At 43.0% G+C, this 18,251-nt stretch overlaps 1 protein-coding gene across 1 annotated transcript; it reads right to left on the bottom strand.

The window, feature by feature from the left end:
• Positions 1 to 4,409: 4,409 nt before the first annotated feature.
• LOC137420991 (perilipin-2) lies at positions 4,410 to 12,981 on the bottom strand. The gene is made up of 9 exons (XM_068106597.2): positions 12,758 to 12,981; positions 12,596 to 12,674; positions 9,917 to 10,112; positions 8,574 to 8,656; positions 6,859 to 7,093; positions 5,590 to 5,777; positions 5,237 to 5,371; positions 4,828 to 5,007; positions 4,410 to 4,704 (listed from the first exon to the last, which is right to left on the bottom strand). Exons 2-9 carry the CDS (start codon positions 12,659 to 12,661, stop codon positions 4,510 to 4,512), a joined length of 1,278 nt encoding a protein of 425 aa, XP_067962698.2. The 5' UTR covers positions 12,662 to 12,674; positions 12,758 to 12,981; the 3' UTR covers positions 4,410 to 4,509.
• Between the last annotated feature and the right edge of the window lie 5,270 nt (positions 12,982 to 18,251).

Below are 18,251 nucleotides of genomic sequence, written 5' to 3'. Positions count from 1 at the left end.
TCTGAAATTAAGCAAAGAACAAATAAACAATTCGAGATAAAAAAGAAATCATAGAATCATTTTGTTTAACAAAATTTAATTTAAATTTTTGACTCAGCAAAGTAGCCACCTTTTGCAGATATAACCGCCGAACACACTTGTGGAATTATTTCGACAATGGAAATCAAATATTGTTCGGGAAGTTCTTCCCAACACTGTTGCAGAAGTTCCCACAAATGTGTTGCACTTGTAGGTTGCTTTGCTTTCACCCTTCTGTCCAGTTCATCCCAAACCAGCTCGATGGGGTTTAAGTCTGGAGACTGTGCTGGCAATTCCATGATTTGAAGCCTACCGTCTTGTTCTTTTCCTCGAAGGTAGTTTTGACATAGCCTGGAGGTGTGTTTAGGGTCATTACCTTGCTGCAGGGTGAACCCCTGACCAACTAGACGTATACCAGAGGGTATTGCATGGCGCTGCAAAATGCTGTGGTAGCCCTTTTGGTTCAGGGTGCCAGTCACTCTGTGCAAGTCGCCGACTCTGGATCCAGCAAAAGAGCCCCAGACCATCAAGCTTCCTCCTCCAAGTTTGACAGTTGGTGTCACACCCTGAGGAACCATCCTTTCGCCTACTCAACGGCGTACAAAAACCCTACGTGATGAACTAAAGATTTCAAATTTTGATTAATCGGTCCATAAGACCTTCTTTCAGTCTTCAGTCGTCCACTGGTGGTGCTTCATGGCCCAGGCAAACCTCTTTTTCTTATTTTGCCATCTTAGCAACGGCTTTCTTACTGCCACTCGATCTGTCAAACCTGCAGCTCGAAGTATTCTCTTCACAGTTGAAACTGAGACTTGCTTACTTCGACCAGTGTTAAGCTGTGCTTGAAGCTGTTGTCCTGTGAGCCGCCTATCACGCAAGCTGTTGACTCTCAGAAACTTGTCTTCTGATTCTGTTGTGGCTTTGGGTATGCCAGACCTCTTCCTGTCAGAGTTTCCTCCAGTTTCCAATATACTACTTCCTGCAGTGCAATATTGTCCAAATAATGCTTCAGAGGGTGTAATAACAGTCTGTTCCAATACTGCTTTTATACAGACAGGGGGTTTGTAATCAAGTAATCAGTAGAGGTTGGGACACCTGTAGGAATTGTTTGCATCAACTTTCAAGGCTTAATTTACTTACATTGGTGCAGAACAGCTGTAAGTTGTTAATCCATTACTTGTTCCCTGAAGAAGGCCTCTTTTTTACAATATAACTGTGCAATTTACATTATTTTCCCGTTTTTGCTAACCTAAGCTTTTTTTTAAACCTCGAGCAGTTTACTGCTTACCTTTGTACCATGTCAGGTTATTCACTGGACATTAAACTACGTATATTTCAATAAAAACTGGAAAAATTGAGGTGTTCTAAAACTTTTGACTGGTAGTGTATGTGACAAGGACGAAATTATCAGATTTTGGTGAAGATCCGGATTCGGATCCAGCTACTAGAATGTTTGAGTGATTCTTCACCATTGGGAGATCGGGCGAAAAACGATACATAGCAAGATATCTCAAGAAGTTGTGGACGAATTTGGACGAAACTTGGTGGACCGGTTGGGTGTGAGGAGGAAGAATTGATTCGATTTTGGTGAATATGTGAATATGGATTTGGATACGAGAGTTATTTAATTTTAAGTGATTTTTCTCCATTGAGTGATATGGCCAACCAGGTGGAGGTATGCTCTCTACTGAGTGCCGTTCTAGTTTCATGTTATTCCCCATGGAGAGTTCTTTAGAATGAGCCACATGTCTCAATTTTTTTTTTTGCAGCGCTTTCGGAGATAGAGTGGTGCAAAGTTTTTCGGCTTTCCCGAGATGGCGCCCATACCACGTGACGTATGACGTCATAATTATCATTAAAAATTATACCGGTGAAGTTGCACCTATGGTGAAAATTCCCTGTCAATCAGACCAAGGGTTGCAGAGAAAATCATATTTATTATGTGCACACAAACAAACAGACAAATAAACAAACGGACAAACAAACATTAAAATGCAACACCCTTTCTTCAGGCGAGGGTAATACACATAAGGGCAATAGCCCTGGCGCTCACCTGGTAGAATAAACAGTATACCACACCTGACCAAAGGTATTTTAAACCAATTTCAATGGATGCAAGAAGACAGGGTAGCACGTCGAATCATACTAACATAATCATGACTTTAAACAAACAAAAAATTACCTATTTTGGGGGGCAACGCTCCCACCTACCACCATACCTCCTCATACCCCAATTTTTGTAATGCCTTGAACAAACATTGGTACATCACAGGTGATTAAGGTTGAGGTGAAGTTTCATTGAAATTGTGTATGTAGTTTCAGAGAAAAGAGCAAATAACTACTTAGGGGAGGGGAAGGGGGGGGGGGGGTCAAGCCTGGATCTACTTTCACCCCAGGTAGACCCTGACTATTTGATGCCATGAACAAACTTTTGTCACAACAAATATAATTTGTGCCATTTGGTCACAATCCCATTAGCGTTTTCGAAGAAGTTCCAAGTGTTTACGGAGACGACGCACCATCGAATAATCTCCCCTGACCTTTGTTCCAGGTGAGCTAATAAAAGGATTTGTTTCGTTTACAATCACTGATCCATTACATAGTTACCTCCCATCCCCGCCAATCCTTGTAGTTTCTGCTGCCATCAGCTATCTCAGGCCAAATCCTATCTCCTTAAGCTGCTCCTCAAAGCTTAGTCAAGGCCAAGAATCAATGTAGCAGCATTATGCTGAATCTCCATATCAGTTGTCAGCATGGAATACTGCTCTCTGCTCTGGTGCACCTGCCTCACACCGAAATGGGCTTCATGCTGTAGCAACCAAGGCTTTTAGATTCATTGGTATCTCCCATGATGAACCCGATTGAGGGCTTTTCACTCACCGCAGGCCGGTTGGCGGTCTTTGTTTTCTATGGACTCCTCTCCAGCCTTGCTACCCCCATTCTCCATCCCCCAAATATTCCTGAAAGACAAGATCTGCCAACAACCCTCTGGTAAAACTGACCAAATCAGGACTCACTACTCACCTTTGCCCCCCCCCCCCCCCTCAACACAGCTGTTAACCATCTCTTCTCTTTCATCTAAAACGTTGATCTTTTCTAGCCCGTTAAACCACCTTCAAATTTTTCATGTAGGTACTTGGTGTCCATCTTGTTTATCCTGTGTACCTCATGCCAGCACTCACCCTTCCACAGATCTTCTTGTGCTTCCCTTTCTCTCCCCCTCCCTGTATTTTATGTTGTACGTGTTCTTTCACCAGCCTGGACTTATATATATATATACACAAAAAATATATATTGGGGGGGGGGGGGAGAAAAATAAATAATAAGGGCTGGTGCATATAGGGATTAGTCAAACTACAGGAAGATTACCATTTTTTGCCTGTGATACATAAACACCAGGTCACAATAAATCCATGTCGACACGTAATTAAGGGGGTAAGGGGAAAAAAAAAAAAAAAAAAGGGGAAAATGTATAAAATAATAATTAATTTTTTTTTTTTAAGGGGGAAACCATTGAGGAATCATATGACTAAACCTCAAAGCAGACATGTTACTTGCTACATGGTGTACACCTAGAATTTCATGCCTAATTTAATTTTACAAAAAACAAAAACTCATGTACCAATACACATCATATATACATACAGGGACTTACTTGAAAGCCTGCCCCCACCCCCCCAATATATATTTCATACTTGCTGGTATCTTTACCTTACAAAAAGGAATTTGGTTGTGATTGATCCAAAGCATTTATTGTAGTTAACAGCCAATCACCAAGCAATAAATGGGCACAGTCAACACTTGAGGCCAACAAGTCAAATTGATTTGTAGAAATACATTAATCATGAAAACCCGTTAGCCATTTCAATTTACTCCAGTAAGAGATGCAACAAATGGGGAAAAGAAATGGGCACAGCAGCCACAGCAATTTAATTTTAATGTACAACAACATCACACAATCGCCTGAGAATCAATGAATGGGGGAGGGGGGTATTTTGTATTTAGCAGGGCTCAAAAATCTGAGAAACTTTCAATCTGATCTTTCTCATGCACAACGTCAAACACTTCATCATACGCCAAGCGCAGGTCAAAAATTTCAAAAGCCTAGCAAAAATAAAACAAAAAAAAGAAGCAAGAATCAGGATCAAGGCAGTCCACTATCCCACGATTGTTCCACAAAAGCAAGCAAAGCCAGCAGCACCATTTTGCAAACTCAGTGAGGGGGAGAAAAAAAAAAGTAGCGGCCACTTACCTTTGAGTAGAATGCAGGTCTTTACATGTCAAGTTAAAATCCCAATTAGTCGGTTTAGTCTGGAATTTGTATGTAGTTGAAGTGTTGTTAAAAGGGGGCACTTCAACAGTCATTCACTTAATCGTACATCAAACACAGCTTCATTTCCAATGCTCTTTATTTGACAAGACATGCATCGTTACAAAGTGATCAGACAAGTGAAAACATTTTTCTGCAACAAAACCCCAAAAAGCCATTTACTAAGTATGCGTGGTTGGTGGTTTCTCCAATGTTTCCATGGAAACAGCTTCCAACCCCTCATGCTGCTTTTTGAAGGGACCCACCATCCAGGAGAGAGGAGTGTTGTGCACCAAGTAGTCAAGGATGACATCCACAGATCCACCGATCGTGGAAAGTTGCTCCTTCGACCGAGCAAGCAATGCTGTGGGAATATCCTGTCAATGGAAATTGCAAATACAGGGATTAAGCCCAGCCTTAAACCACACGAAGGGGAAAAATGCAAATTATATTTAGGCCACAATTAAACAAGTTTCAGGAAAAATATTTCGGGCTCATACCTGAAAGGAAGTTTGAGCATGGAAGGCAGTGGCCAAAGCCTCACCAGCCTGGCGCACCTGTTGCGCCTTCTCCTGTACATGCTCGGGTAACCCACGGACATTGCTCACGAGGTTCTGGCCTGTAACCTGGAGCTGTTGGCTCAAGGACCGAACCATACGCAGCATTCGTGATTCCGTCGTCTGAAAGGTAGATGCAAATCTGATGTGCGATTGTAAAGACAGCATGATCTAAAACCCCAAACTTTTCATAGGTCAGCCAATGCCTGAATCTGCTCTACTCTGGAATAACAGCTCAACTGTTAAATATAATCATACAAGGATCTTTTATGCAATCTCATGGTTCTCCCAAATCCTACAAAAGTACAAAGCATTAAAAAAAAAAAGTTTTGTTTTTAATACTTGTGCATACCTCAGCCAATTGGTCAGTTGCCTCCGTTTGTTCTTTCTGAGTCTCACGCCACTCATTGACCATGTGCTGCAGCTTCTGCTGGGTCTCATGCATCTTGTTGTTGGCAGAACCCAACTGTGTTTTTGCAAACTCGATCTGAAAGGTACAAGCATCCCATTTAGACAGACCTTGGTACAATTGGAGAAGGAAAAATACATAAAATATACATTTTAAAATTGGCAATTTTATTTCCTCAACAGCTATTATTCACTTGAAAGGACTCGTACCAAGAATACTTGGACGATACAACCCCCTCCCCCAAACCCCAACAAAAAGTGCTCACAGCAACAACCCAAACGGCCACTCAATCTCACCAAATCCACAGCATGCTGCAGGCGCATCACAGCATCAGTACTGTGCTGCTTAAGGTTGCGGACTTGTCCCACAGACTTATCGTACACACGCTGCTGCACTTTGCTCGACAATGAGCCCAAGCGCACATAATAACTTGCCCTTTCGGTTCCATTACTCTGATCACCCGCAATCTCAATCGCTGGTTGAGCTGGAGCAACAAAGCACAAATGATAAAGCACTTTCAACATGCAACAATGACCCCCATTTTATCCCCAGCAAATAAAAATAGCAAGATCATGATTCCTACAAGGAATGTTTTCCTTATTTCAGTACCATAGACCTAAGCTAGAGATGAGCAAGAAGCAAATCCTATGCAATAGAAAGATCTTTTGAAAGAGGCCACCATAAACAATTGCACATAAGAGTTCTGGATTGTTAATGAAACAGCAATTAGGCTCTTCGGTAAAAGGCAATTAATGAGAAAGATGAATTTTTATAAACACCCTAAATAGCCCACGGATGTAGAAATTGGAACATAAGATACGACATGGCTTATCAGCCACATTACTGTTAAAGTGGTGCACTGAAAATTATTTTAATCGTAGATTGAAATGTTATTTATACAACTTTGCTGGAGAAACCAGGCCTACATTTTATTCAATTCACCAAGCTTGACATCACACTGACCTGATGGGGTTTAAAACAAAAGCGATTATTCTGCTTGTTTCTCCCCCTAACAAATTTGTCCCACCAATTTATCTATAACCCTATTTGTGAACGTCTGGTTGTGCCTCATGGACAGCCTCAGGTGACAGAGGGGTGAAGGGGTCCATGGGGTGGGGGGAGTAACTTCACAACAAAAACATGGGTGCATCAGATTTAGACTAGGGGCGTGGCTTCCTCACATACAAAATTTCATACAAAAACAGCACAAAGAATGTAGTGTTACTTAACAGAAGGATATAAACAGAATATCAAAAACTAAATTGCATGATTTTCCAGGCAACGGCTAGTTTAAAAAATAACGAAAATGAATATCCTTTTTTCTTTTTTTAAGTATAAAAGTTTTTATACCAGGATTTTGTCAATGCAAAAGTTCAACTTAAGATTTAGCTCTGCTTCCTGGACTTTGAAAGTTAATCCCACTCAACATTTTCTCCTATTTTGTCCAGATTCATAGCCCCTTGAACCTACCACCATTACTGTAATCAAATTGAACTTGGAAGGAAAAAAATATATATATATATTAAGGCAATAAAATTACACCAAAAGCAATCAAAATATCTTACAAGTTTCTCCAGGAGGCATGAGATAATCCAAGCATTCTTCTGTCTTTGTTAAAGCGGTGTCAAGACCAGTAGTCACCATCTGTCCCATCCGGGTACTCATCACGGTGTTCACGCTACCGGATACAACCTCTCGGGTCTTCTCTACACCACTTCCAACTGCACCTTTTGTCTTATCCACCATGCCCGTCATGGTGTTAATCGTCGAAGATACCATCCCCTTAGCATCAGATGCAACCTGAAAAACATGGTGCCAACATCATACAATACACCACTAATGCATGAGATTTTAACAAATATCTATTGGGCATGCTAAACAGTCAAATAGGAATAGCAATGCTACAGCATGAGTACAGACAGAACGGACCTCTTCACATGAGCATTTGAAAGGCCTGGGACAACCTCAAGGGAGAAGGGAAGGGTTGGATGGAGCAATTCCATGGTTTCTGGGCATGAAAGGTAGCTTAAAAGCCATGCAGCCTCAAGTATACAAAGCTCAGCTACAAAATTGAAATCAATGAATGTGCATGTTAATCTTTAAGGGATGATGCAAAATAGGCCTCAACAATCCATTTCAAATGGTTCACCATATCTGCAAAATGTCACTAGTGCAATGAATGAGGAACCATCTGCATGAATGTTAAACAATTGAAGGAACCATATTCATAAACCAAAAGGTCAGAACATTGCCTTTCAGGATCATGCAGAATGGGTGACAAGGAGCACACTTCAGTCCGAGTATAAAGTATATTGAAGATGTGATATTAACCTCTTAATTCAGTCTATCCAGCATGCTTGGACAAGACAGAGGGGAGTATTGTCAATTGTAGTCGCTGCTAACCAAGGTTTGACATTTAAAATAGGGCCATCATGGCCCTTTAAAGTTAGAGGGCAAAAAAAAAAAAAAAAAAAAACCTGAAGTCAATGGCACGCCATCACGAATCCATGCATAACCACCTAAAGCAAAGTTGGAAAATGGCAAAAAGTTCCAGCAGGAATAACCAAATATCAAAAAGTTTAAATTCCCATTTTGACCCTTATAACCAAGTCCACAGCCCTGGGGCATGAACCAGGTCAAAAAATTAGATTTCAGGTGCCCCCCCCCCCTCCAACGTTGTTTGAATATACAGTTTCATTTTAAAATGTGCCCATAAGTCAATTTTCAGCATTTGACCTTTTGACCCCAGGTGTTCGATTACATTAATTAAAAATGCCCCATGTAGCATCTTACATGTAACAAAACTGCTGCAAGAAATGTACAATGAATGATCGTTTTCAGGCCATTTTCCCCACTGGAGCAGGGGTTAGCCTTGCGGGCCCCATGACAATCATGGTTCCCTGTTTGAGGCAATGTTTTTATGGCCGGATGCCCTTCGACGCCAACCCTTGGTCACTTACAATGCACAGGGATACGGTGTACCTATTCTAAACCGGGGTACGCACCGGGGTCATTCATCCCAGCAAGCTGGTACTCAATTTGCCGACCTCGGAAGGACAGGCAGAGTCAACCCCCCTGGCGTTAATTCAGCGATCGACCAGGATTCTAACCCAGGATCCTAGGATACCTAGCCAACACCAAGCTAGCCAACATCAAGCTAGCCAACACCAAGCTAGCCAACACCAGGCTAGGAATGCCTGGTGCAAGAAATGTACACCAGGAGCCAATCTACTCAAATAAATCAATATTTCCAGAATGACAGCAAGCAGCTTTGTCGTACCTTTCCTGGTTGTTCATGCAAAATGGGCATAGTCTCTTCAAGTTTGTCCAAACCCTTGCAAGCATAGGTATTCACAGCAGCAACTGGAGTGGTTGGGTTAAGGACAATTAGGTTATTCGTTAGACAAGAAAAAGTCCGTTTTAAAGCAGCATTGTCATGTAGTCACAACCACAACTGCTCAACTGTTGCACCATCACCCTATAGCCTAGATTACTCAACAGTTGCATTATATCAGTACAATAAACTTGAACCCAATATGCATTGGACACCAAATTGCAAGTTGCATTTACCACAAGATTCAAGATAACATTTATTAAATGCACAAGCACCTGAGGTGGGGCGGTGGAGATTTAAGAACAAGATTTGGCAAAACAATCTCAGGTTTGGAGTTAGTCCAGGTGAACATACAACTACAGACTGTACCAGACCAGATCCACTCAATCCTTATGGAGAATGTTGCTGCAATACACAAGCCGATAAAAGATGCACCACGATGCTTCGCATCATGCCCATTTTCACAATTTGATTGCTCAAATGCTTCGTCATCCTAAATGAAATGGAAAATCCAACTTATCTGGTCTTTTTGCCCATCCAATTTCTACAGGCCACTCCTTGTACATAGAGCACCTACAAGAGGATCATTTATTATCCGAGCCATGAAGCAAGTCCACAACCACCGCGTGCAGGCACGAAGAGCATTTTGTCACCGAAATGAGCAACTATTTTTTTGCCTTCAACATTAGTATTCATGTTAATACTTTAAGCTGAAAGTAAACCCAACAAATCATACTAGGTAGTAATCCGATAAGCAGAATGTTTAATTTTTTTAGCATGGGTGAAATTTGACACCTGGTACACCACATTAAGCAGCGGCACAATACCAAATCCAACTACAGCGAAGTTGATGGCATGGCATCACAAATCCCCCCCACTGTGCATCAAAAGAAGTTAAAAGATGGCAAAAAGTTGCAGCCATTGCCCAATAAAAGTTAAGAATTTCCATTTCATACCCAAGTCCAACCCCTGGGGACAAACTGGTCAAACCACCCCCACCCCAAAAATAAATAAATACTAGATTTCATGCATGCCCTAATGTGGAGTGAACATATACAAAGTTTCATTTTAAAATGTGCCTGCAATTGCATTGACGTTGTGACCATGCCACATGGGACAGGGCAAAAAAAAAAAAAAAAAAAAAAAAAAAAAAAAAAAATTCTGCTTGTGCACCCGTGTTGTGGTGATCACAAGATTGTCAGACAGGAGCAGATTACAATATCCACCCTTTTAAACAATGCGATAATTATATTGGAACATCAATGAAAATGAAATGGCACATTACTTACTCTGAGGCTCCAATTTGTCCACCAGCGGTTGTACCGTAGTCATGGTCACACCAGCAACTGCTTTGACACCAGTTTCTGCAACCTCGCACACAGACTTCACGCAAGGATACTGCTCCTTCGTGCTGCTATATGCAGCTGACACCACGTCACATGCAGTACTGACCATTGGAAGGTTCAGAACACGTGCCATGATGGTCTGAAAAATAAATAAACCGATGTTATAACCCAAATTACAAAAGCTTCATCTTGATCAGTCTACCACATGACTAATACATACACAGTACCATGTTAGATTTCAGATTGGCACCTCAGGCAGGGGGGCATTGCCATCACAAAGCATGAAACCCCATGGATAGATGTTAAGCTGGGTGTCCCATCTGCTAGCATTAGAAAATGAATACTATATAAGAGCCATGTGTGTGTGGCCATTCTCAGAGATAGCTGAACGGATCTTCGTCAAATTGAGGTTCATCAGTGCGTGCCTGGGAGTGTTTTTGGCCAAAAAAAAAAAAAAAAAAAAAAAAATTAAGTTAGTTTCTTTGGAGTTTAATTTTAAACAAGTACAAAAAGTTAATTAAAACAAAAGCCACGTCGATGTTACACAATGCCTAGATGCAGTTGTGCCTATAACGTCAATGTTATAGGCACAGGACATTCCTATTGATTCGATTACTTATTTTTGTGCAAAGTGAAAATATATCTCAGCACTTTCCCGTCTGTTATTTCAGGCGGTGTATGACTGACCATGCCGCGATTTAAAAAAAAAAAAAATCTCGGCAATTTCCCGTGTGTGGCGACACGTGAACAAAGCTATGCTCTCCACATTATTGCGACGTATAAATTAAATATTTCATCGTGACGATTGTCATCAAATGGACGAATTTTTTATATATCTCGGCATTTTCCAATCTTATTTCAGGCGGTGTATGACTGACCATGCCGCGATTTAAACAAAATATATATATCTCGTCATTTTCCCGCCTCTTATTTCAGGCGGTGTATGACTGACCATGCCGCGATAAAAAAAAAAAAAAAAAAATCTCAATGGACTTGGTTACAGGCCTTTGAGAATTCATTTCGTTCTATAAAGGGCAACTTTCATCGGATTTTCTTCGTTTTTTTTTTCAACAGAGTCTAAAACTATGTTAGCGACTGTGAAATGAAATATCGAATTTGATTTGAAATAAAACAGAGAGGAAGACACCACAGGCCTACAAAACAGGCCTCAAAGCTATGCAAGTTAATAAAATGGTGGATATTTGTTTATATGAAGGCTCTCCCAGAATGGGTGGAGCTATGGTTCCCAGAATGGGTGGAGCTTTGAGGTCATCTTCTCTGCAAGAACAAGAAGAACAACAACAACAACAGCAGAGGGCACTATGACCAGCATCTGCGACGCGGCTAAAAAAAAAACTATAGTGCTGAAGCCTTTTGATTAATGACAATTATATACAAGTACACATTCACAAAAATTCCAGAAGTGTACAAAGTTTGTAGTAAAGCTTCTTCCTGAAAGTCACCATACTTAACTCAGAAACGTGATGAACTCATTTGACGTGACATGAACTCGTGATAATTCATCAGCATATATTCAACAAAAAGGTGAAATGACATTTGTGATGGATGCTGTTGCAATTGCTTTTCCATTATATTTGCCTTCATTTCAAATAGGTTAATGCTTCTTTTTCGCTTCAGCAACGCCGTGTACTCTAGCTAAGAACACATACTTTACTCAGGGTACAAATACAACTTTGGCTCGGGGTTAACATCGGTTATGCGGCTGTGGCCTCATTCGGGGGTGCGGGGGACCGGGAGAGGAGCATAAATTCTCTATGTAAATGTGTAGTGTAGCAGCACCTGGTGATTGTGGCAGAGGGTATTAAACTTTCCTTTATCTGAGCAACACAAGTTAAAGCACTCTGCACGGGTAAAATTTTCCTCCTTCCCTTCCCCCTTCCCCCAAAACAGAGTGGCCTGTCAAACCACCCCCCACCCCCCCAAAGATGTATATTACATATTTTCCATCCCACAAAACAATGGATTAATCCAACCATCTATTGTAGGAACCTATACGTAGGCAGGTACGTACCCAACACATCTATACATAGTCCCACAAACACCACATTGCATTAATTAATAAATAAATAGTGAAGAAGTTTTGGCTAAATCATTTTCAACTACAACGATTCCAGGTCAAAACTAGCACGGCACTCGGTAGAGAGCACACCTCCACCAGGGTGAGCACATCACTCAATGGTGAAGAATCACTTTAAAAATTCTAGAAGCCGGATCCGAATCTTCGCCAAAATCGAATCATTTCGTCCTTGTGACGTACGCGACATCTCTGCCAAATTTCGTCCGAATCCGTCCACAACCGAGATATTTTGTTCACAAAGACGGACGTGAAAACCTCCATCTACCTTTGGTGGAGGTAATTAAACCTGTAAAGTAAAGCAGCCACTTATAATTAATTAAAACAAATTGTCTACGTTGCACCAACAAACAAAAAAACCCACAAACCAGCTCCAGCCTGGTACCCTAATCTAGGTGTATTAACAGATATAAGGAACATATTAACAGCGTTGAGCCCCAAAGGCTAACAATGGTGACTTTACATGACAAACAAACGCTGCACTTCGCCCTGGTCGTGCAAGTCAATCACTCAATGCCCAGACGCACCTCAGTCTCTTGAGCTTCAGGCTCAGTCTCACCGACGACGGCAGCAGGAACTTTACTCTCGGCCATTGCAGTTTCACACCTGATGGAAAGACAAACTCATTACACTTGGAACATTCGAGGCACGATCGTGGACGGTTTAATTAAATAACGACCGTCGATCACCTTCACAAGAACTTCCTGAAAAGTCACGAGAAACAGACGAAGCACGTGCACCGAAGTCACGAGAAGCAAAGAGAACCTGGGCCAGGTACGGGGAGAACGAAGCAGCAAACGACCGAGGTAAAGGTGCTGGACCGGGCACACTCGAAGCAAACCTGTGAACTCTAACAAAGTTAAATGATAAAGTTCATTCCCCGCCCTTTTATAACGATCGGACCGGAAAAAGCGAGGCAAAGAAGGCGTGGCGAGGGGAGGATCGGGGTCACGTGCGACGAATGGGAATGAAGTGTGTGAAGGATCAGCGGCCGAAGTGTTGAAATGTTCTCGTGATGTCATCACTTGGGTTCATCTTGAGTTCAGGTAAAAGGTTATGATGACAAAACTTTGCTGTCTTTGCGAAACCTCCAAAGTTTATTCCGTGACGTCATCACAAGTGTTGGCACGTGGAAGCGAAAGTGGGCAGTTGATTTGCCTTGATTTGGGAGCTCAGTAATAATAGTTATTATAATAATAATAATAATAATAGTAATAGTAGTAGTAATCGTTATTATGATGACTGACTCGATTTTAGCAACCGAAACGAGGACCTTCCTCAACATGGTTCATGTTGTACGTTCTTATTACAAAATATCTGAATTCGTTGGCAGATGCAGTTTGACATTAAATGCACGAGAAGGGAAGGAAAGAATAGGGGCGTCGATCCTTCAGGAGGCTGTGAGGGGAAAATGAGAGACGCCTGGGGTGTGAGGACTGAGGGGAGTGGGATGTGAGGACTGAGGAGGGGTGGGATGTGAGGACTGAGGAGGGTGGGATGTGAGGACTGAGGAGGGGTGGGATGTGAGGACTGAGGAGGTGTGGGATGTGAGGACTGAGGAGGGGTGGGATGTGAGGACTGAGGAGGGGTTGGAAGTGAGGACTGAGGAGGTGTGGGACTGGGATGTGAGTACTGAGGAGGGGTGGGATGTGAGGACTGAGGAGGGGTGGGATGTGAGGACTGAGGAGGTGTGGGATGTGAGGACTGAGGAGGGGTGGGATGTGAGGTCTGAGGCGGGTTGGAAGTGAGGACTGAGGAGGTGTGGGATGTGAGGACTGAGGAGGTGTGGGATGTGAGGACTGAGGAGGGGTGCGATGTGAGGACTGAGGAGGGGTTGGAAGTGAGGACTGAGGAGGTGTGGGATGTGAGGACTGAGGAGGTGTGGGATGTGAGGACTGAGGAGGGGTTGGAAGTGAGGACTGAGGAGGTGTGGGATGTGAGGACTGAGGAGGGGTGGGATGTGAGGACTGAGGAGGGGTTGGAAGTGAGGACTGAGGAGGTGTGGGATGTGAGGACTGAGGAGGTGTGGGATGTGAGGACTGAGGAGGTGTGGGATGTGAGGACTGATGAGGGGTTGGAAGTGAGGACTGAGGAGGGGTGCGATGTGAGGCCTGAGGAGGGGTGGGATGTGAGGACTGAGGAGGGGTGCGATGTGAGGACTGAGGAGGGGTGGGATGTGAGGAGGGGGAGGGAAAGGATGTGACTATGTGAGGAGGGGAGGGGAGGAGGAGGATGTGAAGAGGGGTAGAAAGGATGTGAGGAGGGGAGATGTGTGGGTGTGGGGATGTGAAGGGGGAAGGGGGGATGTGAGGAGGGGAGAGGGAAAGGATATGCGGACGAGGAGTGGATGATGTGAGGATGGGGTATGTGTGGGGAGGGGAGGGGACGCTGTTTGTCTGTCTATCTGTCTTGCTTGTTTGTCTGTCTGCGCGGGGGTAAGGGGATTCTGCAATCACTTTACTGTTTGTCATTGGATATTAACTCCATATGCGGATTTCAGAAGGTGGAATGGATCCCTCCCAGGTCTCGATGTATCTATCCCCCTTCGTGTGTGTGTGTGTGTGTGTGTGTGTGTGTGTGTGTGTGTGTGTGTGTGTGTGTGTGTATGTCTGTGTGTGTATGTGTGTGTGTATGTGTATGTGTATATGTGTATGTGTGTATGTGTGTGTGTGTGTGCGTATATGCGTATGTGTGTGTGTGTGTGTAGATGTGTGTGTGTGTGTGTGTGTGTGTGTGTGTGTGTGTGTGTGTGTGTGTGTGTGTGTGTGTGTGTGTGTGTGTGTGTGTGTGTGTGTGTGTTGTGTGTGTGTCATTGGTTGTTATCTCCATTTGCGGGTTTCAGGAGGTGGACGGAGTCCTCCCAGGACCCAAAGTATCCACCTCCTCTTCAGTAAGGGATCACAGTTCATGGACCAAGCTGTTCAACTTTTTCAGAGTTTTGTTCCAAGTTCTCTTTTCAGGATCGTCACCGAACCCCGGATTGCCTCCAGTTGTAGTTCATTTGTGGTAATATTCCCGTGAATGGTTTTTAATATCTCAGTAAGGTTCTTCTTCATCATTCCTGTTGCTGCAATTATCACTGGTACAATTCCGATGCTCTTCATCTTCCAAGATCTCTTGACGTCTATTTTGAGGTCCTGGTATTTTGTCATTTTCTTGATTTTCTGCATTGTTTAGGCTAAAATCGCTGAGTACTGATCTCTCAATCATCAATGCTGGCTTTTCCTGTTTGTTCCTGAGTACAATGTCCGGATACAATGCTTTGTTTTCTATGTTCACGCTCGATGGAATCATCAGGTCGTACGTGAGCATGACATCCTCATTTCAATGATTGCCCTTGGTTCGTGTTTCCATGAGTTTTCTGGAACTGGGATGTTTACATTTTTGCAGATATGCCAATGAATCACTTTGCGTACTTTGTTGTGACATTGTTTGTAAAGTAATTCTACAACAACAACAACAACAACATGCATTTTCAGGCCATTTTCCCTGCTAGAGCGGGGGTTAGCCTTGCGCTCTCCATGACAATGTTCTCCATTTTGCCCTATTTTCTGCATCTCTCCTTGTTAACCCCCTTGCCCGCATTTCTTCTTCGACCATCTTTAGCCAAGTCTTTCTCGGTCTTCCCCGTCATCTACTTCCTTCTACATTCATTTCCATCACTCTTCTCAACCAGTCACTTTCATCCTTCCTCAACACATGACCAAACCATCTCAACCTGTTTCTCTTCACAGCATCAATCACAGGCTCTATTCCAATCATCTTTCCCAATTCATCATTTGTCTTCCTCTCTCTCAACGATACTCTACACATCCACCGAACCATTTGCATTTCCACCCTTTCCAGCCTTCGTTGCTGCTCTACGTTCATTACCCATGTCTCGCTCCCATAAATCATAACACTGCTCACACATGCAGCATACACCTTTCCCTTCAGCTTCAACGACACTCCCCTCCTCGTCAGCACGCCACTGTTCCCGAAACTTCTTCCATGTACATCTCACTCTAGCAACCGTTGCTGAGTCTGATCCATCTTCTCCATTCAGCATGTCTCCAAGGTAACAGAATGTTTTCACACCTTCCAGCTTCACGCCGTCTCCAAGATCCAACTCAACATTTCCTCCATCTGCAGCTTCCTCTGTGCACACCTTACACTTGAATGTAGCTGCCACACTGGTTAATGACCCTCTCAAACCACTACATTTTTGATGAACCCACTCAGCGCACATTGTACATTGAATGTAATTCACTCCGACACTTTTCCTGCACACAGCACATGGCCACTTCCCAGTTCTTTCCACCTCACCACATGCTTTACCACTTGCCATCACCTTCGTTTTTCCGATAAAGTAGTTCTGATTGTAGTTTTTTGCATCCCGAGAGCAGGTGACTCGTACTTTCTGTTTCTGTCTTGCAGAATCTGCACTTGTCCCTCTGGCACAGTCCCGCCATCTTTTTTAATCCATTGGTGTAGTATCTTTGATTTTTGGCATTTATTATGATTCGCTCTCCATCCCAGTTGAGCTGACCTCTTCTTAGCCATTCCAATGAGCCTTCTTTGTCTATCTCCACTCTGTGCAATAATGTTTTTGTATTTTCCTGTGCTTTTGTCATTCTCCTCGTTGTTAGCGTATATCTGTTGATATTTCCTTTTGTATTGTTGTGTGAGGAGATACGGAGAATTATATAAGGGTGCTGCATGAGCGGATATGAGAGGCGGAGGGAGGAAAGGGCGTTTTAAAGCTATTTAAGGTACAGGAGGGAGCTCAAGCTCGGAGGGTCCTAGCATCAGTCAGGACATGGGAGCCAGAGTCAACAAGTGTAAGGTGTACAGGGGTCCGTCATTTTGCCCATCTATTTATTTGTCTATCAGCTCGGCTTCATCGCCAATCATTCGGCCCATCATTCTTTGTCAATCACCAATCTTTCCCTTCCAGATCGGATGCATGATGCCGACATATGTACTGTAGAGTGTTATGTCATTGCATATAAGGATCCGAGAGCGGGAATGTTCACGTGGACTGTAGAGGATAAGGTGAATGTATGAATGCTGTAATTATTGGACATATATGCAATTGTATTGTTCCATCTGCCTGTAAATACCTGCTTGGCTTGTCATTGTAGATACTTGCCCTTTTTTGGTGTTACGGGCATTAAATGCCATTTCTTTAGGAAATGGTGTCGTGACTTATTCTGTCCGTTTCGATGGCGACATAAGATTGCTGAGGCGTTTGGCCAACTCAGATTTGTCATCCAAGTTTGATCTCAGGTTGATTACATGAAATTGGTTTCGCTCTGCTGACTGACTAGCATCTGTCACGTAACCCACGGACTGTGCCCATTTGCCTCGTTTATCTCACTGGTACAGTAAACCGACTTTGGGCGGGAGGCTCCGGCCAGAGTTAATAGTTGCAAACAGCATCCGGGGTCTAGTAGACACGCCGTCCTCTTGGAGTTATCCAGAGGCGATGCCCAAAAATGGAAGACAGGAGAACCGTAACATTCTGGTGTCAAGAATGGGACGTTGGAACCCCATGAACACCCTCCCTTTATCCGTAACAATATTTTTATTTTGTCTTTTTTGCAATTGTTGGGGCTGTATTCATTGTTGTTTTGGTTTCTTGTGTGACATCTTCCATTCACACCTGTCTTTGGAAATTTTTTGCTTGGTGGGTTAGGGATACCTTCTCTGGTTTGTTGTATTCGTGTTTATTTACAATCTGAATTTGTCGTTTGGTGCAAAGATTTAAAAACATCCAGATACAGTAGATGTGTTACGGTTTTTTTTTCTCTCTTTGGACATTCTCTTATTTGATGTCGAGGTGTATCCATGTCCTTGATCATTAATGAGGTTGCTCAGTGGGTCCATGGCCAGGCAAAACAAGAGGGGTGAAAGGCTGTCTCCCTGGAAGATTCCTTGACGTATCTGCACTCCTGGTATTTCAATCTTTCCTTCAGAGTGCTGCAATATGGTATTCAATGTGGTATTCCAAAGCTCCATTGCTTTCCCTATCAGTGTGATTATTTGGGGGTTGATCTTATATAATTGCATGCATTTTATCATCCATGAATGTGGGACACTACTATGATCCCATGAATGTGAGATACTATCAAAAGCTTTTTTTGTAGTCCATCCAGGCTGTGGACAATTTGGTTCTTCTTGTGTTGCAATTTCCGAGTGTGG

Source organism: Myxine glutinosa, chromosome 2, assembly GCF_964187855.1.
Source record: "Myxine glutinosa chromosome 2, kmMyxGlut1.1, whole genome shotgun sequence".
Lineage (NCBI taxonomy): Eukaryota > Metazoa > Chordata > Myxini > Myxiniformes > Myxinidae > Myxine > Myxine glutinosa.
The sequence above is the reverse complement of the archived record's forward strand: the minus strand, read 5'-3'. Positions and strand labels throughout refer to the sequence as shown.